This window comes from Mizuhopecten yessoensis, unplaced genomic scaffold (genome assembly GCF_002113885.1).
Source record: "Mizuhopecten yessoensis strain PY_sf001 unplaced genomic scaffold, ASM211388v2 scaffold10651, whole genome shotgun sequence".
Lineage (NCBI taxonomy): Eukaryota > Metazoa > Mollusca > Bivalvia > Pectinida > Pectinidae > Mizuhopecten > Mizuhopecten yessoensis.
The window spans coordinates 1,583,141-1,604,516 of record NW_018408653.1 but is presented as its reverse complement, the minus strand read 5'-3'; the positions used below and the strand labels follow the sequence as shown (position 1 = coordinate 1,604,516).

The 21,376-nt window shown below is 38.2% G+C and overlaps 1 protein-coding gene across 3 annotated transcripts; it reads left to right on the top strand.

Annotated features, from left to right (window-relative positions):
- Positions 1 to 126: 126 nt before the first annotated feature.
- On the top strand, positions 127 to 21,116 carry LOC110461700 (aminomethyltransferase, mitochondrial-like). Of its 3 annotated transcripts, XM_021515307.1 has the most exons (8): positions 127 to 277; positions 5,516 to 5,896; positions 6,745 to 6,823; positions 7,744 to 7,889; positions 10,016 to 10,202; positions 14,235 to 14,351; positions 17,462 to 17,509; positions 18,258 to 18,342. In XM_021515307.1, exons 1-7 carry the CDS (start codon positions 170 to 172, stop codon positions 17,479 to 17,481), a joined length of 1,038 nt encoding a protein of 345 aa, XP_021370982.1. In that variant the 5' UTR covers positions 127 to 169; the 3' UTR covers positions 17,482 to 17,509; positions 18,258 to 18,342. The 3 variants fall into 3 exon arrangements, with proteins under 3 accessions (XP_021370982.1, XP_021370981.1, XP_021370983.1); XM_021515306.1 differs by lacking the exon at positions 17,462 to 17,509 and having other exon boundaries at positions 18,258 to 21,116; XM_021515308.1 differs by lacking the exon at positions 18,258 to 18,342 and having other exon boundaries at positions 17,460 to 17,500.
- Positions 21,117 to 21,376: the final 260 nt, after the last annotated feature.

Genomic DNA, 21,376 nt, shown 5'->3' with positions numbered 1-21,376 from the left:
GGGGTTTTATCTATTTAGGAGATTATAAAAAGTGTATTCAATGATTGGTTTTTATCCAAAACAAAATGCGTATTTCAAAAGTATAGAAGCTCATATAATACGCAACTAATAATATAATGCTGTGTGTCCTTCTAAAGTGTTTTTGTCATCTGCTAGATTTCCTGTAAAGATGAGCCGCATTTTAACTGAAGTTTTGAGGGCATTTTCAGGAATTACTAAATGTCAACAGTTGAAAATACATTATATGGGATGCACGAGGCGGTACGCCTCATCGAGTGTAAGTGTGTCCGACAGTAACCAAATTAGAAGTAAACAAACTGATGGTTGTAGGGTTCGTTTCACATCGGGCTGAACTGAAGTTAAACTGCTGGGCCGTTTTCGTTTAACGGCCAAACCGGTCGGACCACAGTTGTTCGTTTATTAAATAAGGTCGGACCTAGTATTCTAATGCTGCTTTTAGGGGAGCCTTGATAAAGCCTTGCAAGGCCTGCATAAACGTTTGCAGGTCCGCCAGGATTTATACCCGAAATTGTTACATTTATAAACGAAACGGTTGTTACGCATAAACGAACAGGCCCTCAGTTCAACAAGCCCCCTAAAAGATGTAATAGTCACCCTAAATCTCAATCCCCTGGCAAGTCATATTCAAATACCCTTATCACCCAGTGCAGAGGGTATCAATATTAGTACTACGTTATATGTATGTAATTTAAATATATTGAAATTGTACATAAGCTATTAAAAAGGTACATAACCAGGTTAACGAAGTCAAAATACGCCATTAAGGCTGATGTAATGATAAAAGTTGCTTACCAGATTTATAACATGTCAATCTCTTAAGCGACCCAACTGAATGTTACGAAATGACATGTTATTTGAAGATCATTTATCTAGTGTACCTAGGTCAAAAGGGTATTACAGCGTTTGACAGACATCGTTACATATATGCTCATATATATTTTGTTTAAGCTGAGATTTATACAATGTTGGTGCCACGTTGGGCCAACACGTCTTGTACATAGCTATCAACTTTCTGCCTACGAGACAGGCTATAGACTCTCTCCTAAGGAAAACACTACATAATAAACACTACAACCTCATGTTAATTCAATTGTCAGAAGGCCTAAATGGTTTTAAACGGCATTGTAACTAAGTACAAGCTATACCCTAGAGATAATTCTGCATGTCACTCTGTTTTCAGAGAGTAGCCTATTTATTTACGATACTACATTAGATGTGAAAGTGACACTCTGTTTTCAGAGCGTTTCCTAAACAGGACTAAACCAGTCCATTATGTCGCTCTGCTTTCAGAACGTCATCGTATGTCTATGTAAACTCATTCTGCTTTCAAAGCATCAGTAATGGCTGCAGAAATCCCTCTGAATCTCACCAAATCTCCAGCAGGGAAAGGCATGGTTTCATGCACGTGTGCGACTTATATAGCCCTGACCTCTTGACCCCTAGTGAACCTACCCAGGTTAACACCTGTAAATAACTAAGAGACTCGGTGACTGGCTCCATCACTGCGGTCTCGACCAATGACAGCGCAATACACAACTGTTCCCCAGGCCACCTCGCAAGATGGCCACCATAACAAATAAGCCATATTACCGTAGCAGACATTCGTCAAACCAGACAGAATGTCCATCCGAAAACTCTAGGCTGTACCCCCCAGAGTACATTAACATCGCAACTAAGGGTACGTACACCTAGCTAGCAAGAGCCAAAACCACTACACAGGGTCACTCCATACTACAAATTTTAGTACAAAATTGAACGTTACTGTCCAAGTCACAGACGACGAAAATCGGCCTAAACCTCATATATGTAACAGGAAAGCGTGTAGTGTGCTTCCACCTGTGATCCCTAGGTTCCTTGTCAGATGCTCTACAACTGAGCTGATGGGAAATTGCCTCTATTGTGAAGCAAGAAGGCGACCGTAATCCTATGTATCATTAAAATCTGCCGCATGACTCCTTCCTTTTTAAATGTGTTGGTCTTGAACACCACAACCCAGGTTCCAACTCCCTGTCACCACAGGGAGAGCCACGGATACCATTTGTAACAGGAAAGAGAGGAGTGTGCTTCCACTGGGATCGTGAGTTAGGTTCCTAGTCGGACGCTCTTTCACTGAACTAAACGGAAATTCACTCTAGTGTGAAGCCAGAAGGTGACCGTAATCCAATGTACAATCAAAATCTGCCATAAATATACCACTCTGTGAAACAACAGGATAAAAATTATGTCAACAGAAATCAAATGCATAATATAAAATCTATATTGTGATTTAAACTATTTTTTATTGCAAATCAATATTTACAAAAGAATTGGACACAAATTTTCACAACTTATCACAGTCCTTTTCTTTAAATACATTAATAGAAACAATAAAATGTATAATAGATGCCTTTGCAATCTTTAGGCTGCACAAAATACTGATAATAATTTCATGATGACATTTGTAATATCATTGAAATAAAGTACTGTAGACTCAGAAGAATGCCAGATGCATGATTTGGTTGTAAATTAAATAATTCAGTTTCTGCTATCATGATGTTGAATGTTAAACTAGCTAGCATCCAAGTTAGAAATCCACTTGTGCAACTAAAATATCTTGAAGGAAAAGAGAAAAAAAAGTAAATACCATAGGCACAAGATATCTATAAAGCATGCTGCTTGACTAACCTCGAGAAATTGTCAAAAACATTTGGTCTGCCAACTGCCTGTACAGTCAAACAGGGACGACATGTAAAAGAAGTGCATTGATTAGGTTGCCTTACAAGTGTCAGTTGTAGGGAATTTTCTTTTAGCTCAGGGGTAGAGCATCGGGCTGGAGAACCAAGGGTCGCGGGTTCGAGCCCCAGCGACGTCACTATCTTTGTCACTTTTCCTCGTCCTATTACAAACTGGTGCCGTTGGCCCGCCCCGTTCAAGGTAGGAGAACCCTTGGTGGGGAGTCAAAGAACCTGGTGTGGTGTTAGAAAAAAGGGGGGAGTAGTGTAAAAGAAGTGCATTGATTAGGTTGCCTTACAAGCGTCAGCTGTAGGGAATTTCCCTTGACGACGGCACTATCTTTGTCACTTTTCCTCATCCTATTATAAACTCTAATGTAGCGGAACTGGACTGGGTCGATCGTCAGCAACTAGATAACTAAATTGGTAGAGCATCCGTCTAGAGTTCGGAGGGTCCCGGGTTCGAACCCCAGTCTGGCCGTGCATTTTCCTCTTCTGTTACATTTGGCGCCCAACGAAATATACCCACAGAAAGTGGTATAGGGTTTCGTGTGTCTTCGGGGTTGAAGACTTTGTTAAAGGAGGGAGGAATGTAGCAGAACTGGGCTGGGTCGATTGTCAGCGACCAGATAGCTCAATTGGTAGAGCATCCGTCTAGAATTCGGAGGGTCCCGGGTTGAACCCCGGTCTGGCCGTGCATTTTCCTCTCCTGTTACAGACAGATCATTTGGATCAAATATCTAGCACTGGGTTTTGTGTTTCCACAATGGCTATACTTGATTCCATTAGTGATAGTCATACTAATTGCTGACTGTATCTGTAGTCACCTTGTTCTCTTGTACAGCATCGTGAGCTTTTAATATGATCCTTTAATCTTCTGTGACTCCAGGCCTGAAGGGATACCTCTAGAGTTGTTTGAGCATGTTCTTTATGATACTGGTGGTATACGTACTTGAGCATCCAAAACATCTAAAAGGCATCTCAATTTACAGTATTAAAGATCTGTGATATCTTGAGTGATCACATTTGTCCTGTAGCTTGCTATCAAGTTTTTAGCTCACCTGGTCCGAAGGACTATAGTGAGCTGATGCCATACTGCAGCGTACGTCCGTCCGTCAACTTTTCCTTTATAACGCTACTAGTCCTGAACAGCCTGGTAGATTTTGACTAAATTTGATCTGGAGCATGCTTAGGCCAAGGGGACTCAATTTTGTATAAATGGTGGGTCTGGCCCCCCAGGGGGCTGAGGGGCGGGGCCCAATAGGGGAAATATAGCAAATTCTTTAAAATCCTTCTTCTGTAGGAATGAAACGATTTGTTTCATATTTGGTCTGAAGCATCCTTGGGTAAAGGGGAACCAATTTTGTATAAACGATGTCTCTGACCCCCCTGGAGGCAGAGAGATGGGGCCCAATAGGGGAAATAGAGGTAAAACCTTTAAAATCCTTCTTCTACCATAAGGATTAAGGGATTTTATTCTAATTTAGTCTGGAGCATCATTGGGCCAAGGGGACTCAATTTTGTATAAGCAGTAGGTGTGGTCTCCAAGAGGGCAGAAGGGTGGGGCCCAATTGGGGAAATAGAGGTAAACCTTTAAAATCCTTCTTCTACCATAGGGATGAAGGGATTTCTTCCCAGTTTGGTCTGGAGGGTTTTGGGCAAAAGGGACTCAATTTTGTATAAGCAGTGAGTGTGGCCCCCCTGGGGGCCCAAGGGTGGGGGCCAATGGGTGGGGCCCAATAGGGGAAACATAGCAAATTCTTCAAATACCTTCTTCTGTACGAATGACAGGAATTTGTCCAAATTTGGTATGAAGCATCATTGGGTGAAGGGGAACCAATTTTGTATAAGCGGTGTGTCTAACCCCCCCTGGAGGCAGAGGGGCCCAATAGGGGAAATAGAGGTAAAACCTTTAAAATCCTTCTTCTACCATAATGATTAAGGGATTTTATCCTAATTTAGTCTGGAGCATCCTTGGGCCAAGTGCACTCAATTTTGTATAAGCAGTGGGTGTGGCCTCCCAGGGGCAGAAGGGCGGGGTCCAATAGGAGAAATAGAGGTAAAACCTTTAAAATCCTTCTTTGACCATTGGGATTAAGAGATTTTTTCCTTATTTAGTCTGGAGCATCCTTGGGCCAAGGGGACTCAATTTTGTATAAACGGTGGGTATGACCCCCCCTAGGGGCATAGGGTTGGGGCTCTGTTTAAAGTTTGTTCTCGCTATATCTCAAGTACTGGATGGATCTTCTGAAATTTCATATGTGCTTACAGCACCTACCACGGAGTGCTATATCTTTACTTCATACCAATTATTTTAAACATATTCAGGTGAGCGATACAGGCCCTCTGTGCCTCTTGTTCTGAATTATGATCTTGACCTATTTTCATGGTTGCATGGGTTAATTTTTTTCTGAAGTCCTCAAGGCCCATATAGTTACATTTGGATTGTAGTTTACTGGGATAACACACGTTTAGGCTTGTTCTAATAAATGACCTCGACAAACTTTGAAGTTTGCACGAGTGAAATAAGTTAAAACCTTCCCACCATAAGGTGTAGAGTAATGATAGAGTATTATCTCGCTTGTTATCATGTTTGTCAAATAAATTTGACCTTGACCTTCATTTAAAGTCACAGATATAACTAAACATGTTTATTATAATAAGGTATATTTTAAAGGCTTAATAGTATACGCAACTTCTATGTCAGAAGTCAGATAAACAATAGCTAAATTAGTGATGCAGGTTGGTGCTTGTGAATGTTGTTTAATACTTTCTATTTCTAGGCAGAAAAACGCACCTGTTTGTATGACTTCCATGTCAAAAATGGTGCAAAGATGGTACCATTCGGTGGATGGGAGATGCCGGTCATGTATGCACAACAAGGGGTTTCAGCTTCTCACTTACACGTTCGATCAGAAGTAGGACTCTTTGATGTCTCCCACATGTTACAGACAAAATTTACTGGCAAAGACAGTGTGGCCTTCATAGAGAGTCTGGTTGTTGGTGATATAGCAGCACTAAAAGAGAACCAGGGAACACTTTCTCTGCTCACCGATACTACAGGGGGAATCATTGATGATCTCATCGTCTCTAAAACCTACCAAGGATACGTATATGTGGTATCTAATGCAGGATGTGCAGAAAAGGACTTGGATCATATAAAGGTTTGTATTTCAATTATTAATTTGAATAAATGAGAATGATATACATAAAAAAATATATAAAACTGACTGGCTTTGAAGTGATGTGTGGGTCCTCTGTAATCTTCAAAGGACAGTGTCAGCCTAGCAATTGGTCAGGGATTTTAGCTCACCAGGTCTGAAGGACCAAGGTGAGCTTATGCCGTGGCGCATCGTCCGTTGTCGTCGTCCGTCGTCAACTTTTTCTTTAAAACCTATCTCCTCCTAAACGCCAAAGAGGATTTCAACCAAACTCAGTCTGAAGCATCACTAGGGGAGGGAAATCATTTCTTAAATAAATTAGGTTGGTTCGACCCCTTGGGCCAGGGGGGCGGGGCCCTAAAGGGGAACTTAGCTAAATTTGCTTTAAAACGCATCTCCTCCTAAACACCAGGGAGGAAACTTATCAATTGTTATACATTATCGCTATGCTGTATATAATATTTAAGCTAGATCACATGTCTTAATAACAAAAACAAAAATACAACTATATTGCAAAGAAGCAATACATGTATAGGCATTTTACAGTAAAACCTGTTTATTATGAACCCCAATTGCAATGAACCTAAGCATAATCTGTTACAGAGTTTGATGTTCATGAGACAATCTTTGTCAGAGGACTCAACTCTGGCTTTGTTAATAACAGGAATTTGTAATAAACATGTTCCTAGTTAGTTTGTTTAACAGTATGTGTCATTTACCCATTCATACTGTAGTTAAGCTTTCATGTTAATATAAGTTTGTTTGAAATTAGCTGTAATTGACTTACACATTTTAACTTAGCAATAGAGTACAGTGCATTAAGAGTTATATAATTCCTGTTTGTTATGCAGAAAAATCTTGCAGAATCTCAGGGAAAAGGCATGGATGTTAACATGGAGGTGATTGATAATGGACTACTTGCACTTCAGGGTTTGTAGTTTTGGCATATTAGCATTATCATAAGTGTTTGTTTGGCATTGGCAACTTTCCTTAAATCTTGTTACAAATTTAAATTGCATGAAATGGAAAATTATACACCTGTAAATTTTCTTATATTTTGGCAAGTTCGAGTGGTTATTTCTTTTCAGAATATGTTTGAAGTCTTTTAGTGAAATAACATCCATTTTGCTGTTTATGTGTGTTCTTGTTCGATTTTTGTTATTAGTTATTAAAGGAGATTTTGTTTAGAGATAATAAGGTCAGTTAAGCATTGAGGAAATTCTCTATGAGTTAATCTAAACACAAAAGTGTTTATGATCAATTTCATTATGTGTGACTCCAGATTTCACAGGCTTTCAATTGTGATACAATGCCTACAGCTGTATATATATGGAAAGAATTTCTGGTCCTATTCTGAATGGAAAAAAACTTTTTTTTAGCAGGCATGCACAATTTCGTATTGAAATTATGTAGCTCAATTTTCTTTATGAATGCTCTGTTGTAGCAAGAAGGACTTTAGGTATTCCTTCATTCTTAAACAAAAATTAATTGGTGAAGAAAGGATATCAGTGGATAGACAATATGATATGGCATCAATTTTATTTGTATGAAGTTAGATGGTCATTCCCAAAATATGGGGGAAACACCCTAAACATCTCACATATATTTTTTATCACTTCAAATAACTTAAGACCTGATATTTGCTTATAAACAAAATCAGATTTATGACAACTCTGTATCATTGTGCTTTATGCCTGTCTGTTGCTGATGTTGAGATGCATGTATATTCCAACACTACTTTATAATTCCCTGGTAAGGTTTTAAAAAGATCAGTCGAGATGAATGGATTATTGACGTCCAGTGTTAGTTGGTGAAAATAAAGACTTTTTTGTTTTTGTTTGGGTTTCTAGGTCCTAAAATGGCAAAAGTACTACAAACTGGATTGGACTTTGACCTATCAACTCTTCCATTTATGACCAACATCCTGGCAACAGTTTTTGGTGTCCCTGAGTGTAGAGTGACAAGGTGTGGTTATACAGGGGAGGATGGGGTGGAGGTGAGTACCATGTTTGGTGTCCCTGAGTGTAGAGAGACAAGGTGATGCAGGGGAGGATGGGGTGGAGGTGAGTACAGTGTGTGATGTCCCTGAGTGTATAGTGACAAGGTTATATATGGGAGGATGGGGTGGAGGTGAGTACAGTGTTTGGTGTTCCTGAGTGTAGAGTGACAAGATGTGGCTACACAGGGGAGGATGGGTTGGAGGTGAGTACAGTGTTTGGTGTCCCTGAGTGTAGAGTGACAAGGTTATATAGGGGAGGATGGGGTGGAGGTGAGTACAGTGTTTGGTGTCCCTGAGTGTGAAGAGACAAGGTTATACAGGGGAGGATGGGGTGGAGGTGAGTACAGAGTTTGGTGTTCCTGAGTGTAGAGTGACAAGGTGTGGTTACACAGGGGAGGATGGGGTGGAGGTGCGTACAGTGTTTGGTGTCCCTGAGTGTGAAGAGAAAAGGTTATACAGGGGAGGATGGGGTGGAGGTGATTACAGAGTTTGGTGTTCCTGAGTGTAGAGTGACAATGAGTGGTTACACAGGGGAGGATGGGGTGGAGGGGATTACAGAGTTTGGTGTCCCTGAGTGTAGAGTGACAAGGTGATACAGGGGAGGATGGGTCCCTGAGTGTGAAGAGACAAGGTTATACAGGGGAGGATGGGGTGGATGTGAGTACAGTGTGTGGTGTCCCTGAGTGTAGAGTGACAAGGTTATATAGGGGAGGATGGGGGGGAGGTGAGTACAGTGTTTGGTGTCCCTGAGTGTGAAGAGACAATGTTATACAGGGGAGGATGGGGTGGAGGTGAGTACAGCGTTTGGAGTCCCTGAGCGTAGAGTGACAAGGTGATACAGGGGAGGATGGGGTGGAGGTGAGTACAGCGTTTGGAGTCCCTGAGCGTAGAGTGACAAGGTGATACAGGGGAGGATGGGGTGGAGGTGAGTACAGTGTGTGGTGTCCCTGAGTGTGAAGAGACAAGGTTATACAGGGGAGGATGGGGTGGAGGTGATTACAGAGTTTGGTGTTCCTGAGTGTAGAGTGACAATGTGTGGTTACACAGGGGAGGATGGGGTGGAGGTGAATACAGAGTTTGGTGTCCCTGAGTGTAGAGTGACAAGATGTGGTTACACATGGGAGGATGGGGTGGAGGTGAGTACAGTGTTTGATGTTCCTGAGTGTAGAGTGACAAGGTGTGGTTACACAGGGGAGGATGGGGGGGAGGTGATTACAGAGTTTGGTGTCCCTGAGTGTAGAGTGACAAGGTGATACAGGGGAGGATGGGGTGGAGGTGAATATAGTGTTTGGTGCTCCTGAGTGTAGAGTGACAAGGTTAGGCAAGTGTTTTTCTCTCAAATGAATGACTTTCACTCATATTCAAGGTCAGAGGAGTCAAATATGTTAAAAGCTTTAAACAACTTCTGAATATGGTAAACAAAAGGTCCAGGGTGATGATATTTGGCCAGTAGAATGTTTTGATGATCATGAAGGGCTATCAAATTTATTCAAATGAATGACCTTCACCCATGTTTCAGTTCACAGGGATTAAATCAGTTAAAAACTTTAAACAGCTTCTCCTGAATAAGCTAATAGTCTAAGGTGATAATATTTGGCCAGTAGCATGCTCAGATGAAGAGCTATTAAATTTGTTCTTGTGAATAACCTTGACTCACTTCCAAGGTCATGGTCAAATGTGTATAAACCTTTAATGACCTCTACTCAATAAGCAATTGGTCTTGGGTGGTGATATTTGGCAAGTAATTAACATGCTGAGATGAAGGGCTATAAAGTTTGTTAAACTTAATGACCTTGTTAGACTTTTAAGGTCATAGGACTCAAATATGTTTAAATCTTTAAACAGGTACTTTTGAATGACTTATAGTCATAGGTAATGATGTTTTTCCTGTACCGTTTTTGAGTCCACTTTGAAGGTTAAAAGTGTGAGATGTAATCCAGGTTAGCAATGCCTATTGGACATCTTGTTTGAGGTCAAAATAGACTAATAAATTAAAAAGTTCCTTTTGAAATTACAGACATATTCATTATAACCATTTGTCCTTGTATGACATTTCATATAGCTTGGCTGTCAAGAATGAAACAAACATGATATTCTTAAAAGTTAACCTAATTTTCTTACAGATATCAGTGCCTGCTGACAGAGCGGAGGAACTGGCTAATGCTCTGATAAGTTCTGATGCAGCAAAAGTATGCCTGGCTGGTCTTGGTGCTAGAGACAGTCTTCGTCTGGAAGCAGGACTTTGTCTCTATGGCAACGATATTGACGAGGAAACAACTCCAGTAGAAGCTAGCCTTTTATGGACTATAGGTGAGTTCTGTAGATTTTACAACTTTTGTTGGTTGTTAAAGTATAACATATACCTATATAGGATCTTACATGAGTTTCAATTTCATATGAGATTTATGAAAGGAGTCTTAAGAATTTTTCTACTTAGCGAGCCTCTGGCTAGCTAAAATGAAAAATCTGTGACGGGTTTCGTCAATTTCATATGAAATGAAAACGAGTGTCAGATCCTTTTTATCACATAATCAAGATTTGTGGCATTTATTTGTGTTAAACAACAATTTTCATGCAACCTTGAAATGTAAAATTCCGCCATTTTGACTCCAGTGCGTAAGTCTGTGACGTCATGTACTTGTCCTTTGCGTGACGTCACAATTGAAACAATTGAAACTTACAACCAATCACAGGGCTGATAGATCATATTACATGGGTTAATGCACTAAAAAATATAACATGGGTATATTCACTGGATAACATAGTACATTATGTGATAAATCTTTTCAAGTTAATCTGTGTGAAAATATGCAGGAACAAATACACTTTATACATATCGACATACATGTAATATACCAAATCAACACTATGTGACACAAGAACACACAATGTAATTACATATTGACATGTAATGAAACATTGACATGCTATGTAACATATTGACATGCTATTTAACGTATTGACATACTGTGTAACTTATTGACATGCTATGTAGCCTATTGACACACTGTAATGTTTTGACACACTGTTAAGCCTATTGAAACACCATTAGCCTATCGGCACACTATGTAGCATATTGAAACACTATTAGCCTATTGACACACTATTAGCCTATTGACACACTGTGTAGCCTATTGACACATTATATATCCTATTGACAAACCCTTAGCCTATTGACATGCTATGTAGCCTATTGACACACCTTTAGCCTATTGACACATTTTATAGCCAAATGACACACAATTAGCCTATTAACACACTATGTAGCCTTTTGACACACCATTAGCCTATTGAGACTATTTAGTCTATTGACACACCATAAGCCTTTTGACAAACTAATAATAAAACTAGGTAGCCTTATGACACACTGTTAGCCTTTTGACACATTAATAGTGACACTATGTAGCCTATTGACCCACAATTAGCCTATTGACGCACTATGTAGCCTTTTGACACAGTATATGGGGCCTATTGACACCTCATAAGCCTTTTGAAACACTATGCAGCCTATTTGGACACTATGTAGCCTATTTACATGCTATGTAGCCTATTGAAACACTATGTAGCCTATTGATACACTATGTAGCCTATTTACACACTATGTTGCCTATTGACACCATTAGCCTATTGACAAACTCTGTAGCCTATTGACACACCAATAGGGACACTGTATATGTAGCCTATTTACATGCTATGTAGCCTATTGACACACTGTGTAGCCTATTGAAATACTATGTAGCCTATTGAAATACTATGTAGCCTATTTACATGCTATGTAGCCTATTGAAACACTATGTAGCCTATTGAAACACTGTGTAGCCTATTGACACACAATGTAGCCTATTGACACACTTTGTAGCCTTTTGACACACTATGCAGCCTATTTACACACTATGTAGCCTATTGACACCATTAGCCTATTGACAAACTATGTAGCCTATTGACACACCATTAGCCTATTGACACACTATATAGCCTATTGACAAACTATGTAGCCTATTGACACACCATTAGCCTATTGACACACTATATAGCCTATTGACACACCAATAGTGACACTGTATATGTAGCCTATTGAAACACTATGTAGCCTATTGAAATACTATGTAGCCTATTGACACACTATGTAGCCTATTGACACACTATGTAGCCTATTGACACGCTATGTAGCCTATTGACACACCATTAGCCTATTGACATACTATATAACCTATTGACACTGTATATGTAGCCTATTGACATGCTATGTAGCCTATTGAAACACTATGTAGCCTATTGACACACTATGTAGCCTATTGACACACCATTAGCCTATTGACACACTATGTAGCCTATTGACACACCATTAGCCTATTGACACACAATGTAGCCTATTGACACACAATGTAGCCTATTGACACAGTATATGGGGCCTATTGACATATTATGTAGCCTATTGACACACAATGTAGCCTTTTGACACACTATGCAGCCTTTTGACACACATTGTGTAGCCTATTGACACACATTTTGTATTCTATTGACACACAATGTAGCCTGTTGACACACAATGTAGCCTTTTAACACACCATTAGACTATTGACACACGATGTAGCCTATTGACACACAATGTAGCCTATTGACACAGTATATGGGGCCTATTGACACACTATGTAGCCTATTGACACACAATGTAGCCTATTGACACATTGTGTAGCCTATTGACACACAATTAGCCTTTTGACACAGTAAATGGGGCCTATTGACACAATATGAAGCCTATTGACACACTATGTAGCCTATTGACACACTATGTAGCCTATTGACACACTATGTAGCCTATTGACACACTATGTAGCCTATTGACACACTATGTAGCCTATTGACACACTATGTAGCCTATTGACACACTATGTAGCCTATTGACACACTATGTAATGTTTTGACACACTGTTAAGCCTATTGACATACCATTAGCCTATCGACACACTATGTAGCATATTGAAACACTATTAGCCTATTGACACACCATTAGTCTATTGACACACTGTGTAGCCTATTGACACACTGTGTAGCCTATTGACACACTATGTAGCCTATTGACACATTATATATCCTATTGACAAACCCTTAGCCTATTGACATGCTATGTAGCCTTTTGACACACCATTAGCATATTGACACCCAATGTAGCCTATTGACACACCTTTAGCCTATTGACACATTTTATAGCCTATTGACACACAATTAGCATATCAACACACTATGTAGCCTATTGACACACCATTAGCCTATTGAGACTATGTAGTCTATTGACACATCATAAGCCTATTGACAAACTAATAATAAAACTATGTAGCCTTATGACACACCGTTAGCCTATTGACACATTAATAGTGACACTATGTAGCCTATTGACACACAATTAGCCTATTGACGCACTATGTAGCCTATTGACACACATTGTAGCCTATTGACACACAATGTAGCCTATTGACACACCATTAGCCTATTGACACACCATTAGCCTTTTGACACAGTATATGGGGCCTATTGACACACCATAAGCCTTTTGACACACATTATGTAGCCTATTGACACACATTGTGTAGCCTATTGACACACCATTAGCCTATTGACACACAATGTAGCCTATTGACACACAATGTAGCCTATTGACACAGTATATGGGGCCTATTGACATATTATGTAGCCTATTGACACACAATGTAGCCTTTTGACACACTATGCAGCCTTTTGACACACATTGTGTAGCCTATTGACACACATTTTGTATTCTATTGACACACAATGTAGCCTGTTGACACACAATGTAGCCTTTTAACACACCATTAGACTATTGACACACGATGTAGCCTATTGACACACAATGTAGCCTATTGACACAGTATATGGGGCCTATTGACACACTATGTAGCCTATTGACACACAATGTAGCCTATTGACACACTATGTAGCCTATTGACACATTGTGTAGCCTATTGACACACAATTAGCCTTTTGACACAGTAAATGGGGCCTATTGACTCAAAATGTAGCCTATTGACACACTATGTAGCCTATTGACACACTATGTAGCCTATTGACACACTATGTAGCCTATTGACACACCATTAGCCTATCGACACACTATGTAGCCTATCGACACACTGAGTAGCGCTACCTGCTCTTGAGATGGCATCTTGAATGTTATTTTCTTTTGTTTATAAATAGGCGAATTTTATGAAGTCTGGGAATTGACCAGAAGATTTAATGATATCTAATAAAATGTTGTCCTGTTGTTAAATATATATGTTTAAAACTATGACTAATAGATATGAAACATTTCTGTTTTGATTTTAGGCAAGCGGCGAAGAGCAGAAGCTAACTTTCCTGGAGCTGATATTATCTTAAAACAGATTAAGAACAAGCCTAAATCTAAACGTGTTGGTTTTCTTTCAACTGGTGCTCCAGCCAGAGGTAAGTCCTGCATGTTTGCTTAGCTACACCTCTCATTGATAAGTATTCTTTGTCTGCTGGTCTCACTGTCAGAGATAAGAGTTCCCTGTCTGTCTCTCTCACTTTAAGGAGTTTTTTGTCTGCTGGTCTCACTGTCAGAGATAAGAGTTCCCTGTCTGTAGCTCTCACTGTTAAGAGTTTTATGTCTGCTGGTCTCACTGTCAGAGATAAGAGTTCCCTGTCTGTCACTCTCACTGTAACGAGTTTTATGTCCGCTGGTCTCACTGTCAGAGATAAGAGTTCCCTGTCTGTCACTCTTACTGTAAGGAGTTTTATGTCTGCTGGTCTCACTGTCAGAGATAAGAGTTCCCTGTCTTTAGCTCTCACTGTTAGGAGTTTTATGTCTGCTGGTCTCACTGTCAGAGATAAGAGTTCCCTGTCTTTAGCTCTCACTGTAAGGAGTTGTATGTCTGCTGGTCTCACTGTCAGAGATAAGAGTTCCCTGTCTGTAGCTCTCACTGTTATGAGTTTTATGTCTGCTGGTCTCACTGTCGGAGATAAGTGTTCCCTGTCTGTCACTCTCACTGTAAGGAGTTGTATGTCCGCTGGTCTCACTGTCAGAGATAAGAGTTCCCTGTCTGTAGCTCTCACTGTTAGGAGTTTTATGTCTGCTGGTCTAACTGTCAGAGATAAGAGTTCCCTCTCTGTAGCTCTCACTGTTAGGAGTTTTATGTCTGCTGGTCTAACTGTCAGAGATAAGAGTTCCCTCTCTGTCACTCTCACTGGAAGGAGTTGTATGTCTGCTTGTCTCACTGTAGGAGATAAGAGTTCCCTGTCTGTCACTCTTACTGTAAGGAGTTGTATGTCTGCTGGTCTCACTGTCAGAGATAAGAGTTTCCTGTCTGTCACTCTCACTGTAAGGATTTTTATGTCTGCTGGTCTCACTGTCAGAGATAAGAGTTCCCTGTCTGTAGCTCTCACTGTGAGGAGCTGTATGTCTGCTGGTCTCACTGTCAGAGATAAGAGTGCCCGGTCTGTCACTCTCACTGTAAGGAGTTTTATGTCTGCTGGTTTCACTGTCAGAGATAAGAGTTCCCTGTCTGAAGCTCTCACTGTTAGGAGTTTTATGTCTGCTGGTCTCACTGTCAGAGATAAGAATTCCCTGTATGTAGCTTTCACTGTTAGGAGTTTTATGTCTTCTGGTCTCACTGTCAGAGATAAAAGTTCCCTGTCTGTAGCTCTCAATGTAAGGAGTTTTATTTCCACTGGTCTCACTGTCAGAGATAAGAATTCCCTGTATATAGCTTTCACTGTTAGGAGTTTGATGTCTTCTGGTCTCACTGTCAGAGATAAAAGTTCCCTGTCTGTAGCTCTCACTGTAACGAGTTTTATGTCTTCTGGTCTAACTGTCAGAGATGAGACTTCCCTGTCTGTCACTCTCACTGTAAGGAGTTTTATGTCTGCTGGTCCCACTGTCAGAGATAAGAGTTCCCTGTCTGTCGCTCTCACTGTAAGGAGTTTTATTTCCACTGGTCTCACTGTCAGAGATAAGAGTTCCCTGTCTGTAGCTCTCACTGTAAGGAGTTTTATGCCTATTATTGGTTTCATTGTCAGAGATAAGAGCTTCATATGTGACTTCAGACAACAATAAATTTCACCGTTTGTTCTAGCAAAGTAAAAATAAACTTTGAAAAATGTTCTGTAATTTTGCTTGAGACCTGATCTGTACAGGTTTGTACAACTACCCAAGACACATTTGTGGTAAGCTGTTAAGCTATTCATGGCTGGTATTTTCACAAAATTATTTTGATTATGCCTGTATAACACTTTAAAACTATGATATAAATTGAATTTCACAACACTTGATCTAAAATATGAAAATAGCAGAGCCATTTTCCTATGACTTCTGCCACCCAAGAGCAAATTTCCCACAAGTGTACAGGATCACCATTAGATATTTCTGTTAGAAACACAATGATAACAAAATATTTAAAACAACTTTATAATGATGAAAGTATAGTCAACAGAATATTGTTTTCTATAATTTCATTATGATAACTATTAACTTGTACAGTTCTGGAAGCATCACAATTAATTAAAAATAAAATTCTCTCAAGTGTTAAAACGAATTTCTGAGTAAAGCTGTGTATGATCCAACTCTCTGCTTTCTGAATGACCAGTTTATAGATCACCTATAGTGCAGCGTCTGTGGTTCATCCCTCTGTCTAGAGTCACTTGTTTACTTTTAAACATCTTCCTCTGAATAACCAAGAGGCCTAAGGTGATACTATTTAGCCAGTAGGATGTAGGGATGAAGGACTACTAAGTTTGTTCAAATGATCGACATAACCTAATCTTTCAACTTCTGAATAACCACCATCTTTGATTTTGACAGTGAATGTTTGTTATTGCTATTTCTCAGAAAGAACTGGAAGGATCTTTCTCAAATTTCATATGCAAGTTTCCCGTGGTCCGTAGTTGTGCGTGTTTACTTTTGAGAGTGATCAGATAAAAGAAATGGTTGACAGGCGGCCGTCTTGGAATTTGACAGTGAATGTTCAGTACAGTACTCAAAGATTGTTAAGATTTGAAAATTGTTTGCTTGATTTCAAATGGTCATTTAATTTTTGATTAAAAAAATGGAAGTATTTAAATTTCTCTTAATGAAATTATATATGTGACAGACTGACTGCTAAAAACTGCCAATAAATTTGTTTTGAAAGCTGGTACTTGATAAATATTCAGTTAAAATATATCTGTGTTTTATTATGGAAAAAATATTTAAATACTTATAAGTCTGTTTACCATCGTGACTCTAACCGGAAATCAGACACTGGATTATAATACAATTTTAATTAGAATAGAGTACGGACAAGAATATCCGGAAGTTTATTTTTTTATATCAAAATGTGAATTTATACTCATTTGTTAATATATATGTAAGACGAATACTGATACTTGATAGAATATTTTGAACAGTATGTACATTATTTAAAGGCGATTATTGACGCCCATGTACATTGTATGTATATCTATATATATGTGTTTATGTCATAAAATTTTGAAAATATAATTAAAAAAAAAAATTAAAAAAAAAATACTTATACCTCCTATTTGCCACAAATTGAGAGCCATGACAGGAGCGATGTGATGAGAGATGTGCTAACATGGAATTTATGGTATTTGACTCTTTTCTTCATAATGTATTTTTACATAAATAGAGTACGTCAATTCTTGCCACTTACTTTCGCATAAATTGCAAAATTGTATTTTCCTTTACTTGAAATATCATACCATCATATTTTAAATCTTTTGCTTACGCCAACTAAATAAGGAATGTGCATTGAAAGTCTTTTCTGTCTAGTTTATAATGATTGTCTGTTACCTATATGCATCATGTTACAAGTAAAATTTGAATATTACAAATGTATGTGTTACTTTATTTCAATTAAAATACCAGAAAGCTTTATTTAAATATGACGTACTTTAACCCTACTAGATATTTCAACCCATGTTTTACAACATATAACACAATAGCAGGGTGCAGGAAATTCACAATATTTTGTGACATTCTGAAGCACCTGCTTTGTAATGACAAGCCAATTTTTCTCCAAACAGGTCAACTGTTTGCTTCATTATCACTTATTGTCATGCAATATTCCGCTAAGCTATAATGGGAATTTATGAAATGATGATCACAACACAATTAAACTTAAATGTGCAGAAAAAGACGATAAACTTAAAAAATTATCAAATAAATGTCTTGAATATGAAATGAAGCAGGCTATGTTTATCATTAGTAAAATATCTTGAAAATATGTCCAAATGTGTCATTACCTGAGCTAATAGGGTTAAGGATACAACTGAGTCCAAATATAGTTTTACTATGACAGTGAGCTACATGTTGTTTCCCTCGTTGTTTTACAGCTGGCACTTTGGTGTATGACGAGACTGGAGATCGCGTCCTTGGCAAACTGACCAGTGGCTGTCCTTCACCTTCTCTCAGCAAAAATGTCTCCATGGGCTACATTGAAACACCATATGCCAAAGTTGGAACCAATGTTAAATTTGAAGTCCGGAAAAAACTTATCAATGCAACAATCTCAAAAATGCCATTTCTTCCTGCAAATTACTTCACATGAACATTTTATGGTCCCACCGACCCATCTCGCCAACATGTAATGTCTGTCTTTCAGCAGCTGTACAAGTGTTAATTTGTTCACCTTTCCCAGTATATGCCAGCCACAAAATGGATTTTATTTTACAAAATTTGGTTCAAATGATCAGAATGACAGTGGAATTTGAATTTTTAAATCAGATTCATATTTGTATAAATTCATATTGTTTCGAATCAACACTGGGTGAAACATTAAGTGCCATGGCTAGTTGGAAAATTCATGCAAGTGATAATAAGTTGAAATAACTTTTTCCTTACTGAAGTAAATACTCGTTCAAATAAAAAAACTGCTGTTTTAAGCTAGAAAATGTTTTGAATGAAACCAGGTTAGCAAGATAAGGTCCATTTCTATACTACTATAGACCTTTTATCTTACTTGCTACTGGTATAGAGCAATATTTCTTGTTACTGTATTAATAATCAAACATTGAAGTAAGGTAGAGAAACATTCTCAGGAGTTCAGTGAAAGTATCTATAAACAAACACCAACTGCAGTGCATGATTTAGTTGGATATTCTGATAAAACATTGACAGCAGAATAATCGTTTGATTAATTAAGATACTGACAGCAGATTAACTTGTATTATTTTATAAATTCCGTTATATGGGTAGGTTTGTTACAGGACATAAGAGTAAGATTTCCATTGTGTTGTAAACCAATATCAACAATCAAGTTGACTAGTCATGATTTTAATCATCTATTTATTGGCTCACCAAAGGCCAACATAAAGAAGTAATGGCATGGCATAACATTTCCTTTAAAAAGCTTCTCCTTAAATACAACTTGACAGATTTTAACTAACTTCAGTATGATAGTATGAAGCATACCAGGGCCAATAACGGCAATCATCCAAATGACATTTTGAGGTCGAATTTTGGGGGTCATGAAGAGAAGTTAGATTTTTGTTTTCATATTTTATATAAAATTACAGGATTTTTTTATTCATATTTCAATTATGAATTTAATTTGTTGATTTGAGAAATATATATATATATCAATAGATGTAAAAGTGATTGAGGCTCCTAGGGGCTTACATGAGTGGTATTGTATACAACCATATGCCTACAAGTGTAGTGATATTAACGTACCGGTAGGTTACCTTGTGTATCTGAAGTGTAGGTCATAAAAAGATTGAAGTTAGGTAGATTTATTAGTCCTCTTTTTGCACATTTTTGTCTCTTTTTACACCAGTTGTTTGTTTACCTTTGTTATAATCTGAACGATATTTTGTTTGTTAAAGATCTTATCAGTCCATCAGTAGTGAATGTACTTGTACATGTTAATACTATTGAAAAGTCTCAAAAATACCGAAGTGTTGACAGAAGATGTTCCATCAAAGTACTTATATATATATATATATCTGATTACTTTAGCAATAATAAGGATCTCGAACGTCAGGCTTGGAAATCTCTCAAGAAGCTGAAAGTTGGATTTTATTCACTGTTACTTCACCATTACATTTAATTTGGACCTGTAGTCAGTTTGATGTTAAAATGTTTTAGCTGTACATGTAGTTAAACTTTTATTTCTTGCTCTGATACTTTTGCATTGATGTTGAAAAGCACTTAATTAACATAGTGTTGAATTTGCAGATTTAGTTAATAAGGTAAAAAGTGTTACTAGACTGGAAAGATTCACCTTGTGAAAATAGCCCTGTTCACAAAATACTGATGTCACACAATGCAATTGGTACATCTATCTATATTTTATGTTTGATATGTTTGATGACAAAATATAAAATTATTTTAATGAAATTGTATTAGTACAGTATCATGTGGGGTAATACACTATGATTAAGAAAGCGTCTATATAAGTATCACAGCCATTGGTGATACTTACAAAATAAATAAAAAATGTATTAATCAACTGATCAAAAAAGATAAGCAACATTTTCATCCCGATATGTTGTGCTCTCTCACAGGCAGGAAAACCAGCAACTTTCATTGCAGTATGTCAGTACTGCATGTACTTACACTTCTTACCCGGTAAGTTACTTAAGTCACCTGTCTACTTATTGGACGTTATGAAGTTTATTGATATTCCTGGGAATAAAATCCTTACTGTATCAAATGAAAATATGGAGGCACGGTAGTCTAATGGTAGGACGCAGAGCTCGTGACCGAAGGGTTGTGGGTTCGAGTCACGGCACGGCTCTGTGTTGTATCTTTGAGCAAGATACTTTACTCCACTTGCTCCAGTCTACTCGGCTGTAAATAAGTACGGGTTGGGCAGAGCTAGAATGGTAGAATGCTAGCTGCGACATAACGATGAAAACAATTGAATGTGGAATTTGGTGATCAGTTGATAACATAGCAGGAAGAAACAAACAATTTACTGAATAGTCCATTCTTAACATCTCAAATAATATATGGGATAAAATAGCATAAAGATGTTTTTTTTTTACATGTGTCTACTGTGTATAAATTATTACAAAGTTCTACCTTTTGCATTTATAATCCTCTGAGCTTGTGGTAGACTTTCTCCACTCCATACTTATGCATTGAAAGATTCATTTCCTTGTATTGAAATGAATCGTTTGAATGGATTGAATACTTTTCAGTTGATTATGTATTTTTTGTAATTTAAGAATAAATTTGAACATACATTATATTTATGTTTTGTTCTTTGTGCAGCTTAAGTGATGCAGTGTTTGTTGAAGGTCTGTTATTTGTTGGCTCACCTGGCCTCTCTTCCACCAAGATCATGAGACACCCAGACGTGAACATCTATTACCGGTAGTTGATGAAGACCAAGTGATTTGGTCAAAACATTTGGTAATAATGTCTTTTTCTTCTCAAGTACAGGAGTTTAAAGTAATCAGATCAAGGTACTCACATATGTATTTGTATCGGGATCTCCAACAAACAA